Source organism: Dreissena polymorpha, chromosome 1 (assembly GCF_020536995.1).
Source record: "Dreissena polymorpha isolate Duluth1 chromosome 1, UMN_Dpol_1.0, whole genome shotgun sequence".
Classification (NCBI taxonomy): Eukaryota; Metazoa; Mollusca; class Bivalvia; order Myida; family Dreissenidae; genus Dreissena; species Dreissena polymorpha.
The window spans coordinates 134612442-134636267 of record NC_068355.1 but is presented as its reverse complement, the minus strand read 5'-3'; the positions used below and the strand labels follow the sequence as shown (position 1 = coordinate 134636267).

General features: G+C 36.7%; 1 protein-coding gene across 1 annotated transcript in view; it reads right to left on the bottom strand.

Moving 5' to 3' along the window:
• Positions 1 to 23826, bottom strand: part of LOC127850870 (MAP kinase-activating death domain protein-like) — a 137422-nt gene that overhangs the window by 21990 nt on the left and 91606 nt on the right. The window contains exons 27-34 of the mRNA XM_052384223.1: positions 23230 to 23389; positions 22566 to 22686; positions 21214 to 21430; positions 18462 to 18569; positions 17346 to 17510; positions 12252 to 12324; positions 8185 to 8208; positions 2418 to 2524 (exon numbers count right to left, since the gene is read on the bottom strand). Coding sequence (XP_052240183.1) covers positions 2418 to 2524; positions 8185 to 8208; positions 12252 to 12324; positions 17346 to 17510; positions 18462 to 18569; positions 21214 to 21430; positions 22566 to 22686; positions 23230 to 23389 — 975 coding nt within the window. The remainder of the gene's footprint in view (positions 1 to 2417; positions 2525 to 8184; positions 8209 to 12251; positions 12325 to 17345; positions 17511 to 18461; positions 18570 to 21213; positions 21431 to 22565; positions 22687 to 23229; positions 23390 to 23826) is intronic.

Sequence of the window (23826 nt, the reverse complement as noted above, 5' to 3'; positions counted from 1 at the left end):
TTGGCCCGAAGAGCTACATGATGAAGCCATACAGTAGAAGAGGGATAACAGATGAGCAGAGAAACTGCAACTACAGGATCTCAAGGGGTAGAATAGTGGTGGAGAATGCCTTTGGCATCCTGGCCAACAGGTTCAGGTGCCTGCTGGGAACACTGGAACAGAAGGTAGTGAACGTCAGAAATTTGGTGGAGACTGCTGTGGTGCTGCACAATATGTTGAGGCATAGGGTGGTGATGGCAGCCAATGAGGTGGACCACGAGGATGAAGAACACAACGTTGTACCAGGGGCCTAGAGACATGGACCTCACTGGGAAGATGATCCACAGCCACATGCAAGGGGAACCTCGCCACTGTGGATGCCAGACATCAAAGCGATCATCTCAGAACTGCTTTATCTTTCTGTAGGGTGTTGTTGACTGGCATCAAAGAACGACTGGTGTTGTACTTCCTGCTGCAGTTGAAGAGAGGAATGGGCCAGAGGCTAATTTATAGGGATGACGACAGAGTGTGGGTATTGTAGGAGATCGTGAAAGAGCGTGAGAGAGCGTGAGGAAGCTTGCCGAGTGTAACAAAGTTTAACAAAACGTGTCAAATCCTTTATCAAAGCGCCTCAATTCGTGGGAAAGCGGGAGAGTCCTTCATGAAAACGTAACAAAAAGTAACAAAGCGTAACAAAGCGTGTCAGGTTTTGATTAAAGCGTCTGACCTCGTGTCAGATCTTCATGCCAGATCGTAGCAAATCTTGATTCATCTTAACGAAGCGTGTCAAGTGGTGACATTCCGTGAAGACTGGGGTTCCCGCTTTGAACAAAGCTCTGTTAAACTTACCTACGATTTGAGTCAAGCTTTGCTGCGTTTTGTTACGTTTTGTTAAGCTTTGATACGCTCTCGGCGCTTTAAAAACAATTCGTGACAGAGCGCCCAAAATTGTTAAACAGTTAAAAAAATGTTGGCGTTCTTGCCGGATGTCCCGCTTTACTTCAAGCTTTCCCACGATCTATTACGACACTGACGCATTAAGCTTTGTTACGCTTTAGTGCCCCTTTGCATGCCGCTTTAAAGCGCCATCAAAGCGCCGTTGGTGTGAACCATGTATAAAGGAATTTGCAATATGTTGCTATGTAATCCATTTGCTTGTATCCTTTCAACAGGTTGCCAACTGTGATATCATTATAGGACCAAATGTACACTTACTTGGCTTAAACTGTTAACTCAGTCATAACAATTGAAACATCAAACAAGTTTACTCAATAGACAGTAAACAATTGAGCCTTGCTCTATGATAAGGGGGTTTAATGTAAGTGCGTAAAGTGTCATCCAAAATTAGCCAGTGCAGTCCGCACAGGCAAATATGGGACGACATTTTCCGCCTAAACTTAAGAAGTGAGAAGAAGAGACTTTCTTGAAACGAAAAATATAATTAAAGCAAAAAGTGCCTTCCCTGAATAGCCTGTGCATCTGCACAGACTAACCTGAGACGACACTTTACGCACATATATTAAACCCCTTTTTCATAGAGCACGGTCCAATTTGTTTTGAGAGACTTTGTTATTAAAAGAAATTCACTACTTAATGATTTGAACAGAATAAGTTATTAAAATAGTATTATTACTATTAATGTGGTCAGAGAAACATAATGGTATAAAGAAAATGTCTTCCAGGAGCATACCAATCTTGACATATACTTAAACTGTTACTAATATTGAGTTTTTTGTTTGAATTTTATAATTTAGCTTAGACTACTACCATTTCGGCATTATGTTGTGTACTTTTCACATGTCCAGATGGCAACATGCTGTAGTGAGAAAGAAGCCAGGGTACTTACGTATGAATTTTTTATGGGAAAACTGGGCTTGATGCATGAGTGTAAAGCGTTGTCCCAGATAAGCCTGTGCAATCTGCACAGGCTAATAATGGATGACACTTTCGACTATTTACAACAAAATTTAAGGACGTCTCTTCTTAGCAAAAATCCATTTAAGGGCCAAAGTGTGGTCCAAAATAAGCCTGTGTGGACTCCCCAGGCTAAGCTGGAACGACACTTGTACACACATGCATCAAGCCCAGCTGTCCCACAGAGAGGCACATGTGTGAAATGACAATATGCGGAACACAGAAGCCATGCAGACAGATAATATAGTGAGGCCCTGGGAAAAATGGACATCATGCAGGTGCGTAAAGTGTCCTTCCAGATTAGCCTGTGTGGTCGTCACAGGCTCATCAGGAACAACACTCTCCGGCAAAACTTGATTATTGCTAAGGAGAAAAATCCTTTAAACGAAAAATACTATAAAAGCAGAAATTTTCGTCCCTGATTACCAGGCTAATCTGGGACGGCACTTTATGCACACACATTAAGCCCAGTTTTCCCAGACTTAGACTCATACACAGACACCCTGAAGGAGTTAGGAGCCTACCTTGCTGTTTGCCAGAAGCAAACCTATTCCCTCCATGCACACTTGTAGCAGGCCCCCCTGACCCGACTTCACATCGTGCACTGGAAACTCGCCCCCAAGCTCCGGGCCTGAAAATACCGCATCATGTACGTCAATGCCTCTCTCTGCTTTTTCTGTCCTGGTTTCTGTTGTTTTGTGTTGTTTATTTCTTAAGGGCTAAACCTTTCAGCAAGATGTACTCTACATTTTTACTGTTTCATTTAACATCATTACTGTCTGTTTGTTTGTTTCCTGTTTGTTCTTTAGTTTTAGTGACAACAAAACAATAATAGTCAATGGGATGAAATTAAATTTGACATGTATTTATTCCATTTATCAAGTTGAACAGAAGTGAATACCTTTTGATATTATTTTTGTATGTTGTCAACAGACAGTTTTAAAGCACATTATATTTTGATTGCTGAAAGGTTCCAGGGGATTTCCATATCCCTGCAGTCCCTTGTCAACATTTTAAACACATAAATAAGAAAGAGCTGAAAGCATGCAGCGATATCAAATATCAAGGAAAACATGTCTTATTTCAAATAATTTCAATTGCAAAATGAGTATCTATTAAACCAGTATGAGTAATTTTCATATGAAATATTATATGAACATTTTTTGTAATGTTTTTTAATAATAGTGACATTTAATATTGCAAGGTTTGGCATGCTTTATATCTGGGCTTTTTTAATAATCAGACTATATGTTGTGGATTGGAAGTGGAAAGAACAACACCGGAACAGGTGCATATGCTATGGGAACTGGATACTGGATGCTATTTCTCTGTAAATTTGAGCAGTCTTCTGGATAAACGGGCCTTAATGCATGTACGTAAAGTGCAGATTGCACCGGCTTATCAGGGACGACACTTGCCGCCTCAACTGGCTTATTGCTAAGAAAAGACATCTATTAAACAAAAAATAACATTTAAGCTGAAACTTGTGTGGGACGACACTTAACTCACATGCATTAAGCCTGGTTATCCAAGCAAGAGACTTAAATATATAATTACCTGATTATATAGAGTCAATCTTGTGGATGCTACCACTTGAATTAAGCGCATTGTCTTATGCGACCACTTTGAATTCCCCCTGAGCGATTCACTCTGTATTAATCAACTTTTGTCTTAAGCGACCAGAGACCTCTGATTTTTTGTGTAATTTGATGTCCAAATATTGGATTAGCAAATACTTACGGGTAAATTCGGAAAATCTGTTATTGTCAGTTTGACGCCATCAAAAGAAAGCCGCTTCCTTTCAAGAGGCCATAAAACATAACTTTCTCAATGATAAAAGGCTTTCTTTGACTAGCAATCAACATGCTTAACCAATCATGAAAAGCATGTGCATAGCTCCGCCTCTCGAATCTTTTACAGAGAACGAAGGTGTAGTAATTGGTTAAGTGCCCTACTGGATGCTCTGATATTGAACACGTGATTCATGCATGCTCAGTCCCTATTTGTAATCATAATTACTCAGCCTAGGCTTGGAAACCATTTCAGCAAAAGGCAGAGAAGTTGCGATATACCAACTTCCTGTACATTAAAAAAAAACGCAAATGTTTGAATGCATTTATGCAATTCTTAAACATATTTATCATGAATAATGGGAACAGCATTTTGTAGGATTATTACTAGTTTATAATATCAAAATGCAAGGTAATGATTAATGATACTTGTGTCACAGAAAAATTGACGAATTTGATAGTGACAAATATTTTACTTTTTATCCAGAATGGTCTTTTTTTATGACCATGTTATTAAGAGACCACTTTAGGTTACTCTGTTGCTTGGTTGCTTAGTACAAGATTGACTGCAGAAGGTTTTAATAATAACACTGTTTGAACCATTTTTATCTTACATGGATAGATATTTTCCTTTTAGTGAAGAAATAAGTCTGGTATGTTTATTTAAACATGTTTAAATATTAATTTGAAAACTATACATATATGTTCCAATGAAATGTTTCCCTTCTATATTTGACTTGCTAGTATTTGGTCGTTATATTGTGTTTTGAAAAAGTCGAAGGCAAACATTGTATACTTAAGGCCATAACTAGGTGAGTGTGTTTTGTTTTTAATTATTTACACGATGAAATAAACAAGAGGGCAAAGAATGTCCTAGTTCGCTCACCTGAGAGGAGTCAGTTCATTCAATCTTTACCAAATGTCAAACTTTACCTAGATATTGTCCAGACATACATCCTGGTCAAGTTTCATCATTATTTCATCTGCGAGTCATGATCAATGTACCTATGAAGTTTCATGATCCTAGGCGTAAGCATTCTAGAGTCATCATCCGGAAACCATTTTTCTAAGTTTAGTCACCATGACCTTGACAGCCATTGTGTGAATACGTTTTTTCGCACTGTGACCTTGACCTTTGACCTAGTGACCTGATAATCAATAGGGGCCATCTGCGAGTCATGATCAATATATCTATGAAGTTTCACGAACCGAGGCATAAGTATTCTTGAGTTATCATCCAGAAACCATTTTACTATTTAAGGTCACCGTGACCTTTGACCTATTGACCTGAAAATCAATAGGGGTCATCTGCGAGTCATGATCATTGTACCTATGAAGTTCCATGATCCTAGGCATAAGCGTTCTTGAGTTATCATCCAGAAACCATTTTACTATTTCAGGTCAACGTGACCTTGACCTTTGACCTAGTGACCTGAAAATCAATAGGGGTCATCTTCGAGTCATGATCAATGTACCTATGAAGTCTCATAATCCTAGGCATAAGCGTTCTTGAGTTATCATCTTGAAACCATTTTACTATTTCGGGTCACCGTGACCTTGACCTTTGACCTGAAAATCAATAGGGGTCATCTTTGAGTCATGATCAATGTACCTATAACGTTTCATGATCCTAGGCCTAAGTGTTCTTGAGTTATCATCCGGTAACCATTTTACTATTTCGGGTCATCGTGACCTTGACCTGTGACCTGAAAATCAATAGAGCTTATCTGCGAGTCATGATAAATGTATCTATGAAGTTTCATGATCATAGGCCTAAGCGTTCTTGAGTTATCATCAGAAAACCATTTTACTGCTTTGGGTCACCATGACCTTGACCTTTGACCTAGTGATCTGAAAATCATCCGGAAGCCATTTTACTATTTCAGGTCATCGTGACCTTGACCTTTGACCTAGGGACCTAAAATCAATAGGGGTCATCTGCGAGTCATGATCAATGTACCTATGAAGTTTCATGATTCTTGGCATAAGCGCTCTTGAGTTATCATCCGAAAACCATCTGGTGGACGGACGGACGGACCGACCGACATGAGCAAAACAATATACCCCTTCTTCTTTGAAGGAGGGCATAATAAGTCACACTAGGTTAGTGAGTAAACAATGTCCTGGACGACCCCATCCTGCCACAGGTGTTCCCAAACAGGAACAGGGGGGCAGAGAAAACTGCCCCCCTCCCAGCAGCCATGTTATTCAACTGACCGGAACCATTTTTGAACTCAAACTCTCGTATCAAGGAAACAAATGTTCTGAGCAAATTTCATGAAAATTGGGCCAAAAAATGTGACTTCTACTGTGTTCACATGTTTTCACTATATACATATAGAAAAAAATGCCCCGCCCACTGGCGGACATGTTTTTTCACCGATCCAGACCATTTTCAAACTCTCCCGAGATATCAATAAAACCAATGTTTTGACCAACTTTCATGATGATTGGGCAAAAATTGTGTCTTCTTGAATGTTTACAAGGTTTCTCTTTAGCCAAATAGGGAAAACTGCCACTAAATACATATAGAGAAAAATGCCCCGCCCACTGGCGGCCATGTTTTTTCACTGATCTCGACCATTTTCGAACTCGTCCGAGACATCAATTGAACAAATAATTTGACCAACTTTCATGATGATTGAGAAAAAATTGTGACTTCTAGAGTATTTACAAGGTTTCTCTATAGCCAAATAAGGAAAACTTCCCCCTAGCACTTGCGGCCATGTTTTTCAACGGATCGGAACCACTTTTGATGTCAACCAAGATATCATTAAGACAAACATTTTGAAAAAGTTACATGAAGATTGGACATGAAATGTGACTTCTACAGTGTTTACAAGGTTTTCTTTTTTTTGACCTAGTGACCTAGTTTTTGACCCGGCACAACCCAGTTTTGAACTCAGCTGAGATTTCATTGGGACAAAGCTTCTGACCAAGTTTCATGAAGATGGGACAAGAAATGTGGCCTCTAGAGTGTTTACGAGCAAATGTAAACGGACGGACGGACAGACATACGACGGACAAAGACCGGTCACAAAAGCTCACCTGAGCAATCAGGTGAGCTAAAAAAACATGATGTCAACAGTGCAATATTCTTGGTAAGTAAAAAATGGAGTATTTGGAACCTTCAACATATTTAAATGCCTTTTACTAGACATTACTGCAGATCTTACTATGCTATAGACAGTTATCCATCAGAGAGAATGACAACACGAAGTAATAAGAAATGTTTTCACTTGATCCTACTAATGAAGCAAATGTGCAAAGCATGTTTACATCAAACAAGAAATAACCGACAATAAAACAGCTCTGAACTAAAATAATAGGTGTAAAATAAGTGAACAAAATGGCAAAACGAGATGGAGCATTGTTACATTGTATTTGCACTGAGCATTTCAGCATGGGTCTGTAAAAAGGCTTATAATGCATGTGCGTCCAGTGTTGTCCCAGATTAGCCTGTGAAGAATGCGTAGGCTAATCTGGGATGACACTTAATGAAAATACAAAAAGCAACATTTTCCAAGAGTGAGGTTTGTTTGTTTTGTTCTAGAATCTCTATAGTTCTTTAAAATTTGTTAAAATACTGTCATATTTCATTGAAATACCACATACAAAGTAAAATAAAATAAAACAATCATTTAACTAACTATAAATGTAAAAATTATTTTTGACGTTCCTTCACTTTTTCAGGACATTTTTTAACATAATACAAGAGCGCTGGTAACAGAATAAGCGTGTTTTTTTTTTTTATGATCTATACTTAACCAAAAATGAAATGTTCCTTCAGTTTGATTGAAGATTATTGTTGAACACTGAAAGTCAATTTGACTGAAAAATCTGTTTCTTAGAAGTGTTTTATCTTATGCATGAATTTAGGATTTACTTGTGCATTAAGCAAATTAGAAATATTTTACAATAACCTTTATTTACATGAGCCAATTTGGCATACAGTTATGGGAAGTTTCTTTTATGGCTGAGTGCTATTTTCACTTTCATTTTATCAAAATAATACCCACAAAATGTAATGTGGACGTTTTTGTACTCAACAAATAATACAATTGTAATTTTTAAAATATATAATTTCTTGAACACTGTTCTCACAAATTATTTAAAAAAACATAACAAAAAAAGCTTAAAATAGTTAGTCACAAAAACACTAACTAAAAACAAAACAAACTTTCAATTTTTAGTCAATATTGTCATGTCTATAAAATATTGTTTATACCAATGAAAGTGATGAGTTCCAAACTGTGTTTGGCATACTAGCTTGTCTTACAATGCCAAGCAAAAAAGTGCCCTAGGAAAATCAAACAATTTTGTTGATATTGGTACATGTGAGTATTGTTATTCTTCTCCAGCCTTGAACTTCAAATCACAAATAATACTAAATACAGCAAAGCTCTAAGCCTTGAATAAAGGTAAGACAAAAATCAGCATGTTCATAAGCAAGGAGTCTATAAACACGACCAAAAATCACAAGACGCGACAAACGACTTACCTTTTTTGGGTTTTCCCCAATCAGCTAATACAACAAGTCACAATTTTAACATTTCTTATCTGTTTTAGAAGGCATGGAGTTAATAGAGATCATCTTAAGTACATCTGAGCCTGGTTCTGGTAAAACTGGGATTAAGATATGTATATTTATGGAATTTTTAGTTTTAAAGGAAGTCTCTTTTAGGGCAAATCCAGTGTAAGCCAAAAGTGTTGTCCCTGATTTGCCTATGCAAACAGCACTTGCATTAAGACCAAGTTTTCCCAAAGGACGGCTCATTTTTTGTTATTTAAAAATTAAATTAATATTAATTAATTGCAGATGAAAGAAGGCTTTTTATTCTGCAGAATGATTACTGACACACTCCATTATATTTCGGATGAATCTTTAAATATTTATTAGGCTAAACAGATTACAATACAATGTATCTGAACTGTGAGTTGTATGAAGTGCAATCTGGACAAATAATTAAAACACAGTTATGTTGTCTATTGAAGAAATAGTATATTAATGCAAGTATGCTAAACACCTCAAAAGCTTAACAACTAAATATTAAGCAGAGATTTAATATATAAATATACATACATTATATGTAAAAGAAAGTACATGACTTATAGGCAATATAAACATACAAATAAAAAACATATTTAAATGTTAATTCTTTAAGTAAGAGACCTTTACTAATATTCAAGATTTACTAAAAAAATCTAAATAATAATGACAATCCCTAAAACCTAATAACTTTATGTAATGAGGTAGAGTTGTGTCACACACAAGACCAATACCCCTGAACAGTTGCATTGCCAGCTTTCAAGGACACATAACTCAGGAATGTGTTGATCATTGGAGTCGCGTTCTGAGAAAAATGGGCATAATGCATGGGTGTAAAGCGTCGTCCCAGATTAGCCTGTGAAGTTTGCAAAGGCTAATCTGGGACAACACTTTACGCACATGCATTATGCCCAGTTTTCTCTGAATGCGACTCATTGGAATAATGAGTCCTTCACATATACTCTAAATGGTAAGCACATCAATTTTTGTTCTACTTATATTGCTATAGAAATGTGAAAGAAGTTGGATCCACCAACATATCATATTCTATGGGGACAAACTGAACTATGGAGTGACAACAATATACCCCTTCTTTAACTACCTTTGTTAAGTATAACTACAAAGTTAGTGTTTTATTAAAATTCTAAGACCATTTAAAGTTGTTGTTTTCAAATCTAACAACACATGGGCCATGCTCTGCGAAAAAAAGGGTTTTGCATGTGCGTAAAGTGTCGTCTCAGATTAGCCTGTGCAGTCTGTACAAGTTAATAAAGGACAACACTCTTAGCTTCTATTATATTTTTCGTTTCAAGAAAGTCTCTTGTTAGCAAAAAAAAAAAATTGGGGCGGAAAGTGTCATCCCTGATTAGCCAGTGCGGACTGAACAGGCTAATCTGGGACGACACTTTACGCACATGTATTAAGCCCCTTTTCACAGAGACCAGCTTATGTGTGACCATAGGGTAAGGATGCTTTAACATTCCACTTTTGTCTCAGAACTCCATCTATATAGAAACAAATGGTCCTCTGGCCAGATTTGATTTTTACAATCTGAGAGTGCCTAAAACTTTAATGCAGGGTGACAGGTGAAACAAGTGACATGCTGTCACCTACTAATGGCGATTTGTGTGTTGTTGTTTTGTATTTTCAACTTGCATAATAAATGACAAATTTTAGGTTCAGAAACACAAGCGCTTGATGGCAATGACTCAATGATCGACTATCCATTGTGACGCAAATTTAGTGACCCGTTATTTATTGTAATACATACATATACTAAATCAATAAAAATCTTCAGACAAAACGTCTTCTTAAAAAAAAAGATGTCACTGTGTATATAGATATTGACAAGGTAAATCTCTAGCCATTTTCTCAAGCAACAAAAGTGCGTCATTACCAATAATTAAATCGCTGTCAACCCACTCGCTTATTGAAATGCGCGCGCAGGCTGGGACTTTTGACCTCAAAGTGTGACCTTGAGCATTCAGGTAGTGTTAAATGCGGCACATCATTTCATTATGTTTAAGATCTTTGCAAAGTTAAGTTAGAATCCGTCAAAATGGCTGATAAAGGAGGCAGGCAATTTAATTAAGACTGACATCCAGACACTCATTCAGAAGGACACAGTGACTGCTAAATGCCGCCTTCTTCAAAGGGGTAATGAAGATTTAACCAAATAATTATTATAATAGTAAATATTATCACTAGCTTAAAATAGTAAAATAAGGAATAACTGTAAAACTGTGTACAGTATAACAGGAGAAACAGAAGCTCTCTAGAACAATCAGCCTCGGCAATGGAGCGAGGGTGACAAAGGGGGTAACTGCCGTAAGCAGTGTGTCACAAGACGATACATACAGACGCAACATGAGAAGAACCAGAACAATGTTATACAGTGGAAAAACAAAAACAATATAAAAGGAATCATGAAAGTGAATCAGTACTTGAAGATACTTATACATTATTTATACTAAAAAGCTTTTTGGAGTGTTATGATTGACAATTTTAGTTGCAGATCATACTTCTGAATATTAAATAGTGTTGAAGAAAATAAATTGAGCAGCTGTGAATTACTTTAGATAAAAAGAGAAACAATAATGGCTGCAAACTTAGCGGAAAGTTAAATAAGGTTTGTAAAGTTTGAAGTTAAGAGAAATATCAGTCAGTAAACAGCTGATCATGAAAAGTTTATTATATATGGGGCAATTAATAAAGCAGCAAATCATGATAGCTTTAAGCACAAACCTAAGTATAAAAAATAGAGAGAATGCTCCAGTCTTTAAAGGTCATTTGCTAGAAAAATTATGAGTGCCAAAGGTCTGCATAATATCTATGCGATTAATGGAATTTCTTAGAAACTAAACATACTTGCAGATCATTCATGTCCTAAAATGAGCTATACAAGTCATGAGCTATTCTTTGGACGTTCTACAAATTTTGGAATCAATATAGAAAGTCAGATTCTGTATACTTTGCCAACAATAAACAAGATGCGTTTGTGAAACACAATGTCCCCCTATATGACGTTTGACCTTGTAGGATGACCTTGACCTTGACCCTTCACCACTCAAAATGTGAAGCTCCATGAGATACACATGCATTTCAAATATAAAATTGCTAGCTTCAATATTGCAGAAGTGACATTACATGAGCAATTTTGACCCATATATTTGACCTTGAAGGATGACCTTGACCTTTCACCACTCAATATGTGCAGCTCCATGAGATACACATTCATGCCAAATATCAAGTTGCTATCTTCAATATTGCAAAAGTATTCATAAAATAAGCGATTTGGCCACATATAGTTGACCTCTGACCTTGAAGAATTACCTTGACCTTGACCTTTCACCACTCAAAATGTGCAACTCCATGAGATACACATGCATGCCAAATATCAAGTTGCTATCTTCAATATTGCAAACATACTCATAAAATAAGCGATTTGGGCCACATATATTTGACCTCTGACCTTGAAGAATGACCTTGACCTTTCACCACTCAAAATGTGCAGCTCCATGAGATACACATGCATGCCAAATATCAAGTTGCTATCTTGAATATTGAAATACTGCAAAAGTGTACATTAAATTAGCGATTTTGACCCATATATTTGACCTTTGACCTTGAAGGATGACCTTGACCTTGAGCTTTCACCACTCAAAATGTGCAGCTCCGTGAGATACATATGCATGCCAAATATCAAGTTGCTATCTTCAATATTGCAAAAGTTATTGCAAATGTTAAAGTTGGCGCAAACAGACAGACAGACAGACAGACAGACAGACCAACCAACCAACAGACAGGGCAAAAACAATATGTCCCCCACTACTATAGTGGGGGACATAAAAATTCAAATTGCTAATATATTGTTGAATTTGAGGTTTCAAAAACTAAAATGCCTATAATAAAAAATAAAAATCTCCAAACCGCTCTGTGAAAAATGTCAGAATATATCTATCAACTATTAGAAGTTAGGGCAGTATAACACCAAGCCAAAGCTATACAAAAGCAAGTACCTGGTATCTTGCTGTTGTTGCGTGCCGCTGCCTTCTCCATGGCCTCTTTCACGCAGTAGTACAGCTCTCGACACTGAGCAGTGAAAAATAAAGAGACTGAATCTCTGTCTGAGAAAATGGAGCTTAATGCAAGTGGGTTAAGTGTTGTCTTGCACAGGCTTATCAGGGAGACTTTGTTACTTTTATGGTATTTTTCTTTTAAAGAAAGTCTCTTCTTAGCAAAAATCAAGGCAAGGTGGAAAGTATCGTCTCTTATTGAACTGACTGCACAATCTTGTCTGGGACAACACTTGACGCCTATGCACTAATCCTTATTTTCCTAGAGCACAGCACAAATGAAACTGAACCTCTCTCTTGATGCTCTATGCAAGTGCGTAAAGTGTTTTCCCGCACAGGCTAACCAGGGCATACCTGTAGCCAGGGGAAATGCGTTGGGTGCGTTTGTACTCAACATTTTTTGACGAGTCTGTTAAAGCTGTAACTTTTATTGATATTATAACGTAATGATAACGCCTTCTGAATGTGGGTTAAAATCGCAGTACAATAATGTTTTTCGACAATCATCTAAATGGCTGGAAAAACAATTAAATTAACTTGAATAAATAATGTTATAAAAAAATAAGTGCGTTTAAAATGATAATAGATTATTAACAGAATGTTATGCCAGCTTCCAAAAATGACTGATATCAAAGGACAACCTGTTGACTATTGCCCAAGACTAATGAGTCACTGGTTAATAAATTTGCATTATACCACGATTTATAACAATTACACATAGTGCACAGCATTTTCGACAGACTGAGTGTCTTTTTGTAATATCCCTTTTAGGATCACCTAAAGGGTTTTCCAGCTGAAAAAATCACCTATGCTCAAGACAGGATAATTTGTTTGTTGTATGGCAAAAAAAAATCATTTCTACAAAGCAATATAGCTTTTTTTGTAGTTTACCAACACTTAAAGGGATCTTTTCACGTTTTGGTAAATTGACAAAATTTAAAAAAATTGTTTCAGATTCGCAAATTTTCGTTTTAGTTATGATATTTGTGAGGAAACAGTTATACTGAACATTTACCTTGGTCTAATATAGCCATTATATGCATCTTTTGATGATTTAAAAACCTGAAGATGATAAAGCGTTGCAACGCGAAACTATTGAATAATTTGGTGAGTTCTTTTGCTGTCGTTTAATTTTGTGAAACTACGAAGATTGCTTATATAGAGTATAAAATACGCCGTTCGTACATACTTGGCAGGATAGCAGAGCGGTCTAATTGGTTTTTACTCCAGGACTCCGGGGATCACTAGTTCAAGCCCTGATGCGGTCTACTTTTTTTTCCTTTTTTTAAATTTTATTTTTGATTTTTTTCTGGAGCTTTTTAGATCTAATGTTTACATTTATCAATATAAAGCATTTATTGACAAACTTCAAAACATGCCAAAATCTGTGAAAAGGCCCCTTTAATTGCATCTGTTCTGCTCCACATAAAGAATTTTCCACAATGTTTTAATTATGTCGAACTTGACACTAGGAAATATGTCCTACTCTTAAACAGTTGTTATAATGAATTTTAAACATTAAAACATATGATCAGGTGGAAGTTAACGTTTAATGTTCATTAACTGTGACGATTCTTGAGCATAATGGGCAAATAAGTCCATCTTTTTTCTTCAACGTCCTAGTATACATTGTTAAGGACCTTGAGACCATAGGGCCAGTAGTTTGTGCTTATAAGGCTTTTAATAAGAATTCGTTTAGAAAAAGATAACTTATCTGTTAAAAAAACCATTATACCATTTTGATTTCTGTGGTATTGATGCAGATTAGAGAAGACCTAGTTTTGTTAATCAGTGTTTGTTGTACAATACACTATAAGCATGTTTAGAGCAATGCTAGGCCTCTGGTACTATCCATAGTAGCATACAAGCAATTGTTTTGAAAAAAAGTCACATATTTCCTTTTTATTTGCTTGATTTATGAATGGTAGAATTTTGGAATGGTAAAATGCACCAATTTTATCTAGATTCCAATATACAATGATCAGGGATCATATTTTTTTCGGTTTTGTCGGTCCTAGACCGATTGGGGTCATGAAAGACCGATTGAAAATCCCAAAGAGTCGGTCCGATTCTGTTTGCTAAAATTCCCATGTCATGAAATCGATTACGCAGTGCACATGCTAGCATACCCTAATTACATTCTTATCTCGAAGGTGTGATAAACCATTCACTGCAGTCTCTAAACCGGTCAGGACCAGTATATTGCTCGTCAGCCGACTAGTATCAGCGTATGACCCCAAACAACGAACGCGGTTGTGTATTAGTCAAGCGTGAATAACCCAGTGTGAATATCAATCAATAATTTCACTGGCTTATACCTAGCACATTAATCGGTCCGTAATGTGTGCTCGTCCACGATAAAATCGTTGACAGTTACTTCGGAGATTAAAACCGCGATGTTATCCTCGTGGAAATTGTGCATTTCATGCATGATACAGTCAGTAAACTTTCATATAAACAAAGAAGAAAATTGGATATTCTGCAATAATTGTGGGCGGACCTTATACACTGAAATAACGCCCTGTAACTAAACAAAACATGCCGATACATTTTCCACCAGCGTAATAATCCGGCAAACCAAAGACCAATAGATTATCTATAGGTCTTTGGGCAAACAATGAATGAAAGTTGCGGTTTTGATTGACAGAACAGCCGAAAGTTATTTTTATGGGCGGAACTTCACATAAAATAGTACACAAGAAAAATAATATAGATTGCATAAATCTTTAGTAAAAATCGTGTTAGAATCGGAATAATTCGTATACTTTATTGTTTGTTGTTGAATAACCCAAGACCGGAAGTTAAGATGCGTGGTTTCTAATCACTCGTGCTACGCATCTTAACTATCGGCCGTGGTTTATTCGACAACAAACTATAACGTACACGATTCGTTTTTCAACTATTTGGTTTTATTATTGCCAGTAGCCAACCTTCGCACAGACATTTGTTTGGTTCAGTGCATGTTTGTAAGCTAGTATCGAGTCGACAACGATTTAAAACATCGGTATAGACTTACACAGATTAATAATATTGACAACGATGAAAAGTCAGATAAAACAATTACCGAAACAACAATGAACAAGGGACAAAATTGTCACAAAACCAGGTTTTCATTGTGAAAAAAAATCTGATAAAGGGAGAAAACTCAAACTGAACTTTTGAAATGAACAAACAAAATTAACCCCCTTTGTAAGTTTGTTTTTAAAAAAAAATCTATTTTTAGTCGTGGCGACCTTGACATTGGAGATATTGACGTGATTCTTTCGTGCGACACACCGTACCATGATGGTGAACAAATGTGCCAAATGATTTTAAAATCTCACAATGAATGACATAGTTATGGCCAGGACAAGCTCATTTATGGCCTTTTTTGACCTTTGAACTCAAAGTGTGACCTTGACCTTGGAGATATCGACGTAATTATTTCGCGCGACACACCGTCCAATGATGGTGAACAAATGTGCCAAATGATTTTAAAATCTGACAATGAACGACATAGTTATGGCCCGGACAAGCTTGTTCCGCCCGCCCGCCAGCCCACCAGCCAGCCCGCCAGCCAGCCAGCCCGCCCGCATTCGCCAATCTAATAACCAGTTTTTTCCTTCGGAAAACCTGGTTAAAAAACCTGGTTAAAAAGCTAATGATAAAACCAATTGAGAAAACTCGTATGTTCCATTTAAAAAATGCTTAAGGCAATTTAACTTGTACATTATTATACCCTCTTCATGAATGGCAAAATCAATGGTATATATTTTAATGTAATTTGTCATAATTTCGGATAAAAAATTTCGGACACTTTTCCCCATTTAAATCAGGACCGATTGATGTTGCTGGAAAATATGATCCCTGACAATGATATTTTATACCGTTCTTATTGTTGATTTTACATTCTATAAATTTGTTGTTGCATATGTAAACAAAGTGTGTGTGCGCAAACTAGTGTCTAGTTAACACTGTATAAAATAATGTATTACTGTGACTGATCGAAAAAGGTGGTTTTTGAAAAATAGAAGTCGGGACTACATGTATGTTATATGATATTCATGTCGATCAGTCACTGAGTATGGTCAATGAAAGTAAAATTTCATATAAAAATGCTCTATAACTTCAGTGTCAAAATACAGATAAAAAGTCACCAAGGATTTAAAAATTCATTTTTAAAATTTTCTAAGGGGCGGACCTCCCGATTGCAGGAGGGGGACACCCCTTCCCGCACCTACCCCCTTCGCCACTTCGTTGCTCAATAACAATCGTTGATGGGAAATTTCGCACCCCCTTTTCAAAACCCTGGCTAACGACCTGCAGGGAAAACACTTTTCAGCATATATGGTATTTTTCTTTTAAAGAAAGTCTCGTCTTAGCAACAAGAGCTGTCACCATAGGATGACATGTGCCCCCTATAAACGCTTTGATAGAAGTTATGAGCATTTTTTGAAACCTAAATACTAAATCCTTGAAAAGCACTAAGTGACCCCGTTACCTAGTTTTTGACCCGGCATGACCCATATTCGAACTTGACCTAGATATTGTCTAGATTCAACTTCTGACCAAGTTTGGTAAAGATCGGATGAAAACTATTTGAATTAGAGAGCGGACACGAAAAGTGTGACAGACAGACTGACGGACAGTGCGAAAACTATATACCCCCTTTACTTCGAAAGGGGGCATAAAAATCAAGTTTAGGCAGAAAGTGTCATCTCTTAAGCTGTGCAGACATGAACATGCATTTAGACCTCTTTTCCCAGAGCATGTCTAATTTTTGTTGGGATGGTTCTATAATAAAGGCAGAACGAGTCGTCCCTGATTAGCCTGTGCAGTCTGCACAAGCTTATCAGGGACAACACTGTCCACTTTTTATAGCATTAATCATGAATGCTCTACCCTCTTGGTGTAGGACTGGTTAAGCTGCACCTTCATAAATTATTGTTTTTTGAATGCTAAGAGAAAACAACAATTTTTATTATTATTATAATTATTAAATTTAAAAAAAATAAAAAATTGGGGGAGGGGGGTGGATGAGGCTGATGACTGCTTTACCTTCTTGGTGTAGAACTGATTGAGTTGCACCTTGTCCCCCATCTTCCTCCAGAGACACAGAACCTTGGTCTTTGGACAGTATGTCATGTTAACCAGCTTCTCGTACCACCATCGATCACAGATGGCGCCTGTCACACTGCGCAGGATGATGCAGTCATCGCAGACCTACGGCATAATGTGCATCAACAATGCAATTATAGATCCATTATTCATTGTCGGCTCGGGTACTACTTTAAAGCATATTTGGTAATCTTAAGTATACTACAAAGTATGTGGTGTATGGAAAATATCCAAACAAGAACTGTGTTTGTAAAAAACACCCTAATGAACTTTGAAGCAGCACAGCAGTTCTTTTCGAGAAAATTTCAAAGGCCTATAACTTTGTCAAAAATCAATGGACCAAAAGAAAAGTATTTTCCTTTACAAACGTTGAACATTGATTGTACCAGGCATATAGTTCAAGGGCACATACCTCAGGAATGTGAGGATTACTGGGCAGGAAAAAAGTCCTTGTCACATGTACATTTTATGGTGATGACTTATTTCATGTTTCTATTTAATCAGTTGAAAAAATGAAGTCACAAACTTTATTATTTTATGCAGATTGACTTACAAACTGACTTACAGAGTGACTCCTCTAAATATGCGCCTCTGAAACTTTTGTTTAAGGAGCTATACAAATATTCCCTTAAAACTTCCTTCTTTTAAACATGTTACTACATTATAATACAAGATTTTTTGTTGTTTAAACACTGCAATCATCTGCAGATCTAAAAACAAACAAAAACAACAAGCAACTTCAGATCTCGTTTTCAACTATGAAACAGCTTTTTTAAAATAAATTATACGATTTCAAATTTTGAACATCCACCCAATAAATTATACAATAATATAATAACTATGCAGTCATTTAAACACTTTCTGGAGATGAAAGTCCATTATGTTTGTAATGCTTATTATAAAGAGATGTGAGTCTCATGCTGGAAAACAAGGCATTATGCAAGTGCGTACAGTGATGCTCCAGATGAGACCGCGCAGTCCGCACAGGCCAATGTGGGGAAACACTTTATGCACATGCATTAAGCCCAGTTTTCCCAGAATGCCGCTCCATCGTACCTCCATGAACAACATATCTCCCTTGTTATCGCTGCCCCAGTGTACTGTAAAGGACTGCTTCTGCATGAACCGACTTCCCATTGGGCGAAGGTCAATGTCGTTGCCGTGCTGATGGGACATACACAAAAGGAGGTTAATATTTTGCAAGGAAGTGGGCTCCTATTTTTCAATGGGGCTCCTATTTCTCAAGAATTCATAAGTCTGTTAAAATCACCAATTTCATATAATTGCAATAAAACTAAAAATGTATAAAAAAATGTTACTAACATTGAGTAAATAGACTTGTGGGCCAAATAATAACAGGAATTGAAATTGAGTTGTTATATCATAAATATCACATCCACGGAGGGTGATAAATAATGTTGTCAACCCCAGAATGGTAATTTCAACAAATGTGTAAGCAAAGATTGACAACCGTTTCAATGGTTAAATTTACTATGTATCACACTTTAACGGATGTGATATATATTTTACATACCAAACAAGTACAGGATAACTTTATCAACCAAATAACTCATGTGTATATATTTTACATACCAAACAAGTACAGGATAACTTTATCAACCAAATAACTCATGTGTATATATTTTACATACCAAACAAGTACAAGATAACTTTATCAACCAAATATCTCATGTGTATATATTTTAAATACCAAACAAGTACAGGATAACTTTATCAACCAAATAACTACTCATGTGTTAAAGCTTTTAAATAACAAGTGTTGTCCTATTGTCATCAGCAGCTTTGACATATTATTTTTATCATGTTGGGCCTTCATAATTCACCAATTTTTAATCTCGATGTAAAAGGGCAGAATCAGCTTTTTGTAATTTTCAATTGAGCCCTTACAGCTGTATAGATGTGTCATGTTTAAAAGATGTGCTTTGATGGAAAGTTCCTACACTGTTTTAGTTTCAATCAGTAATGAACAAGGCATTATAAATACAAATAGAACTTCTTTGAGGGTGATAGTGCATTTAGTCAATCTGTGACAACCCTGTCGACTGAGGATTTAGCCAAAGTGGACAGTGTTTGTTAAGGGTTGACAGAACAAAAGTCAACCTCAAAGAAGTAAATGTTTGTTTTATTATACAAATAACATTAATTTATTTGTAAACTACTTTAATCAGCCTTCCTGAGTTTTCAGTACCGGTTTTACCTTTGAGCGGTAAAACATATAGTTTTGTGAATGGGAAAGGGAAATTCAAATACAGTCTACTCTTGTTATCTCGACATCGGATATCTCGATTTTCTCGAAATGTCAAGGTAAGCTCAGTGTCTCAACTTTTTTCCTTCTTTATCTATATTAATATATATTGTATATCTCAATTTTCATTATGTAGAATAATTTGATATCTCGATATAATAATTTGTCCCGAGTCCCGATTTTACATGTATTTACTGTGGTTTATCTCGAAGTGCTAATAACTGTCCCAGTGTCGGCAAAGGTGAGAAATTGTTTCTTTGATACTTCACCATCCCGCTTCGCCCGGCTGCTCCGGACACTGTGCGGTAGATAATTGATCCGTTAATTGCATCAGTGACCACATGTGTGTAATGTTGTTAGTAAGGCCTGTCACTTTAACTGCAATTAACTGCAATTAATACACAGCCAGCCGAAAGGCCGAATGACTAATTGTGTTTACAAACATTCCAAAATGCATTGAGTTTTATTTTTGCGTATATAAACAGGGGCAATTTTGAACAATGTTGTTCTATCCTTCATTATCATGGCTAACTTGAAAATCTTATCAATTGAACTTTGCATTTCAAACAACAAAATGTACATGTACAGTTTAGTATTCCAGGTAAGCTCAATGTCCCAACTTTTTTCCTTCTTTATCTATATTAATAAATATTGTATATCTCGATTTTTGTTATGTTTTCGCAAAACTATAAATCTGACAGGAACGTGATTTATGCATGCTCAGATGGAAAACCTGCATCGTGATTGGACGTCAATTGCATCATAACTTTAAATAGCAACATTACCGGATGTTTACTAGGAAGTTTAGAAAAATAATAATCGCATGTGTTCATGCAATTCTATAACACTTTAAACGTCATTTTAAACATTTAAATAGCAAATTTAATTGTGCCTCGTAAAAACGTGTATAAAGATCTATCAGGATAAAGATAGGGTAGAGGGTATTATGCCACACGGTGACGGCTTTAGTTAGACCACTTAGCAGGTACTAGTATTTGGAGGTTAAAAACAAGGTAAATTTTGAAAACGCCTATTCGGATAACTCGAACTCTTGTATCTCAATATTTTTTCTTGTTCCCGCCGACTTCAAGCTAATGAGAGTAGACTGTACTTCTTGCAGGATGTTTTAGACATTTTTGCAAAAACAGTGAATCAAGGTTATCATCCTTAAACAAAAAAATTAAGTTTCTCATTTCATTCATTTCTGAAGTATCTGTGAAGTCAAGATACGCTTACAACCTGTAGTCAAGGTTTGACTCTTGGTAAATCTGTCAGACATACAAGCTTATTTATTTTTTATGCTATATGTTGTGTAATGTATTGTAATTGGTGGACTGCACAGGACAATACGGGACCACCCTTTACGCACATGCATTAAACCGTTTTCCCAGATCAAAGCTAATATTTTTTAACCAGCCCCATACCTAAATTAATACATAAAGAATAAATAAATGCTTTAAAACTAACTTAATATGTTTTAACCAGCCCCATACCTAAATAAATACATAAAGAATAAATAAATGCTTTAAAACTAACACCTACGAGAGTCTCAATCTTATCCAGCAGATTGTTGATCTCCTGGCTGTGTGCGAGCCCGATGTGGGACTTGCCGACTAGCCTGCGTATCTTCTTCTTCACCTCGGTCTTGTGGACCCGCACCATGACCATGAAGCTGACAAGGTTATAGAGCAGAACGGAGAGCAGCCGGTCCTCGTCGTGCTCCAGGCGCTTGCGGTCCCCCGGGCCCAGAGAGTTGTACCTGCAAAACAGACGGGGATAGGAATTGTACCACCTTCCATATTCAACCCTTTACCACTTTGATAAGTATTTTTATGCATTTGTAGTCCCTTAAAAAGTTACATTTAATTAAAGACCTTTGTTACTTTGTCACATACTTCATGGAGAACACAATAATATAAACCTACATTTCATATTTCTTTGCGTTTTGTTTTTGCTTATTTAGTTTCAACACAATGTTTTCAGATGTTTGTGAAATACAAGATAAAAGCAAGCCCTTCCAGGCTCGCAACACAAAAGTTGTGTTTCCGCTATGCCCATTAGAGTTTGTGAGACTCCATCTTTACTAAGGTCAAAATACAGATATAAACAACGAAACAGTCGATTGTAAAGCATGCAAATTCTGAGGGGCCGTGTGCAAAGTCATGTACAATGTAAATATGACATAAGCAACGGACACATTACAAATACATACGGAATTGACAATACAAAGACTAGTGTTCCGTACTTATTGACGTTTTATACGCAATGCAATGAAATGTTGATCTAGGCCTGACTGCCTTTTTATGAAATTTGGTATATTGCGTTGATACAAATTTTGATTATATTAATATTATATTAATTGAATAATGCCCTTAATATTGTCACGTAACAACTTAAAGGCTTCATAACCAACACTTAGATACTGATGTGCAGCAAACAGCATAAAACCTGAACAGACTGTGAGTTACTTGCAGTTACTTGAGTTACTTGCAGGCTGCTCTGGTTTTATGCTGTTTGCACATAGCCATTTTCACTTTGCTTCTCAGTGGGAAAGGGTTAATATGTGTTCCTGTTGTACCTGACAATTAGATGGTGATATGAATTGTACCTAAACAGGTCGTCTAGGCCCTGTGACTTGTACAGTTATACAAATTGGATGTGCTTTTACAAGTTTAAAATTCTGTAAATTCTGAGAAAACTGAGCTTAATGCATGTGTGTAAAGTGCTGTCCCAGATTTGCCGTTGCAGTCTGCACAAGCTTATCAGGGAAAACACTTTACACTTTTATGGAAATGTTCGTTTAAAGAAGTCTCTTGTTAACACAAATCCAGTGTAATCAGAAAGTGTGGTCTCAGGTTAGCCTGTGCGCACTGCAATAGCAAAAGTCAGGGTACCTGTCCATCATCTCTGCAGGCCCCTGGTCCATGCCTATGATGTCCCGTTCCTGAGCCACTGCGTCCAGATAGACATCTTCCCAGAACTGCATCTGGTCCCAGAGGCGACTCCTCTCCTTGCCTGCAGTAAACAAACACCACATTATGTGCTGCAATATAGGAAAACTCGGCTTACATGAGTAATTAAAGGTGGGGCACATGATTCTTCACAAACGATAATAATGAGCCCTGCTCTCGGAGAACTGGGATTAATGAATATAAGTATAGTCATCCTTGATGAACCTCTGCAGTTTGCCTAGGATAATCAAGAAGGACACTTTTTGCTTGAATGATATTTATTGTTTAAAGCAAATCTCTTCTTAGTGAAAATTCAGTTAAGGGGGAAAGTGTCATTCCCTCACAATTGAAAACACCCATCAACTAAAGATTTTGCTTACATTCCTAATAATGACCCTTTTAAAAACACACATAATTCGGATAATTAAATCAAATCTATAGAAAATTAGTTTCAAAAGTTTATTTTTTTAAGGTCATTAAATGCGTGATCTCTGAAAAATGTTGCTTATCCATCTAACATTCTCGCCAGTAAAACAGTAATCAGGATCTGAACATACTATATTATCCTTGCTTACAACTAATAAAACAAAATATATGCCCGACTCACCTATAAGCCCCTCAAACAGGTAAGTCTTGCAGGTGTCTGGGCTGCCAGGTATGGGAGAGGTAGAGATCATCTGCCCGTCCCGATACCTTGAGCCTGTGCTGAGGCTGCTCTTGTTGCTGTACACGCTGGATGAGCGACCCTTCTTGTGGCTGCCCTTGCCCTGCATAACCATGGAAATATAAACAATACAATAAAATACTAGTAGACAAGTGCAACCATGGAAATTAATTGGGATTGAATACTGGTAGACAAGTAAAACCATGGGAAACAATCGAGTTGAAATACTAGAAGAAAAGTGTAACCATGTAAATAATTGGGATTGAATACTAGTAGACAAGTAAAACCACGGGAAACAATTGTGTTGAACTATTAGATGAAAGCAATTGGGTTGAGACACTAGGTAATGAGTGTAACCCTGGGAACAAATGGGTTTAAATAAAAGTTGATATGTGCAACCATGGAAACAAATGGGTTAAAATACTAGTTGATGAGTGTAACCATGGAAACAAATGGGTTGAAATAATAGTTGGTAAGTGTAACCATGAAAACATTTGGGTTGCAACACTATTTAACAAGTGTAACCTTGGAAACATAAGG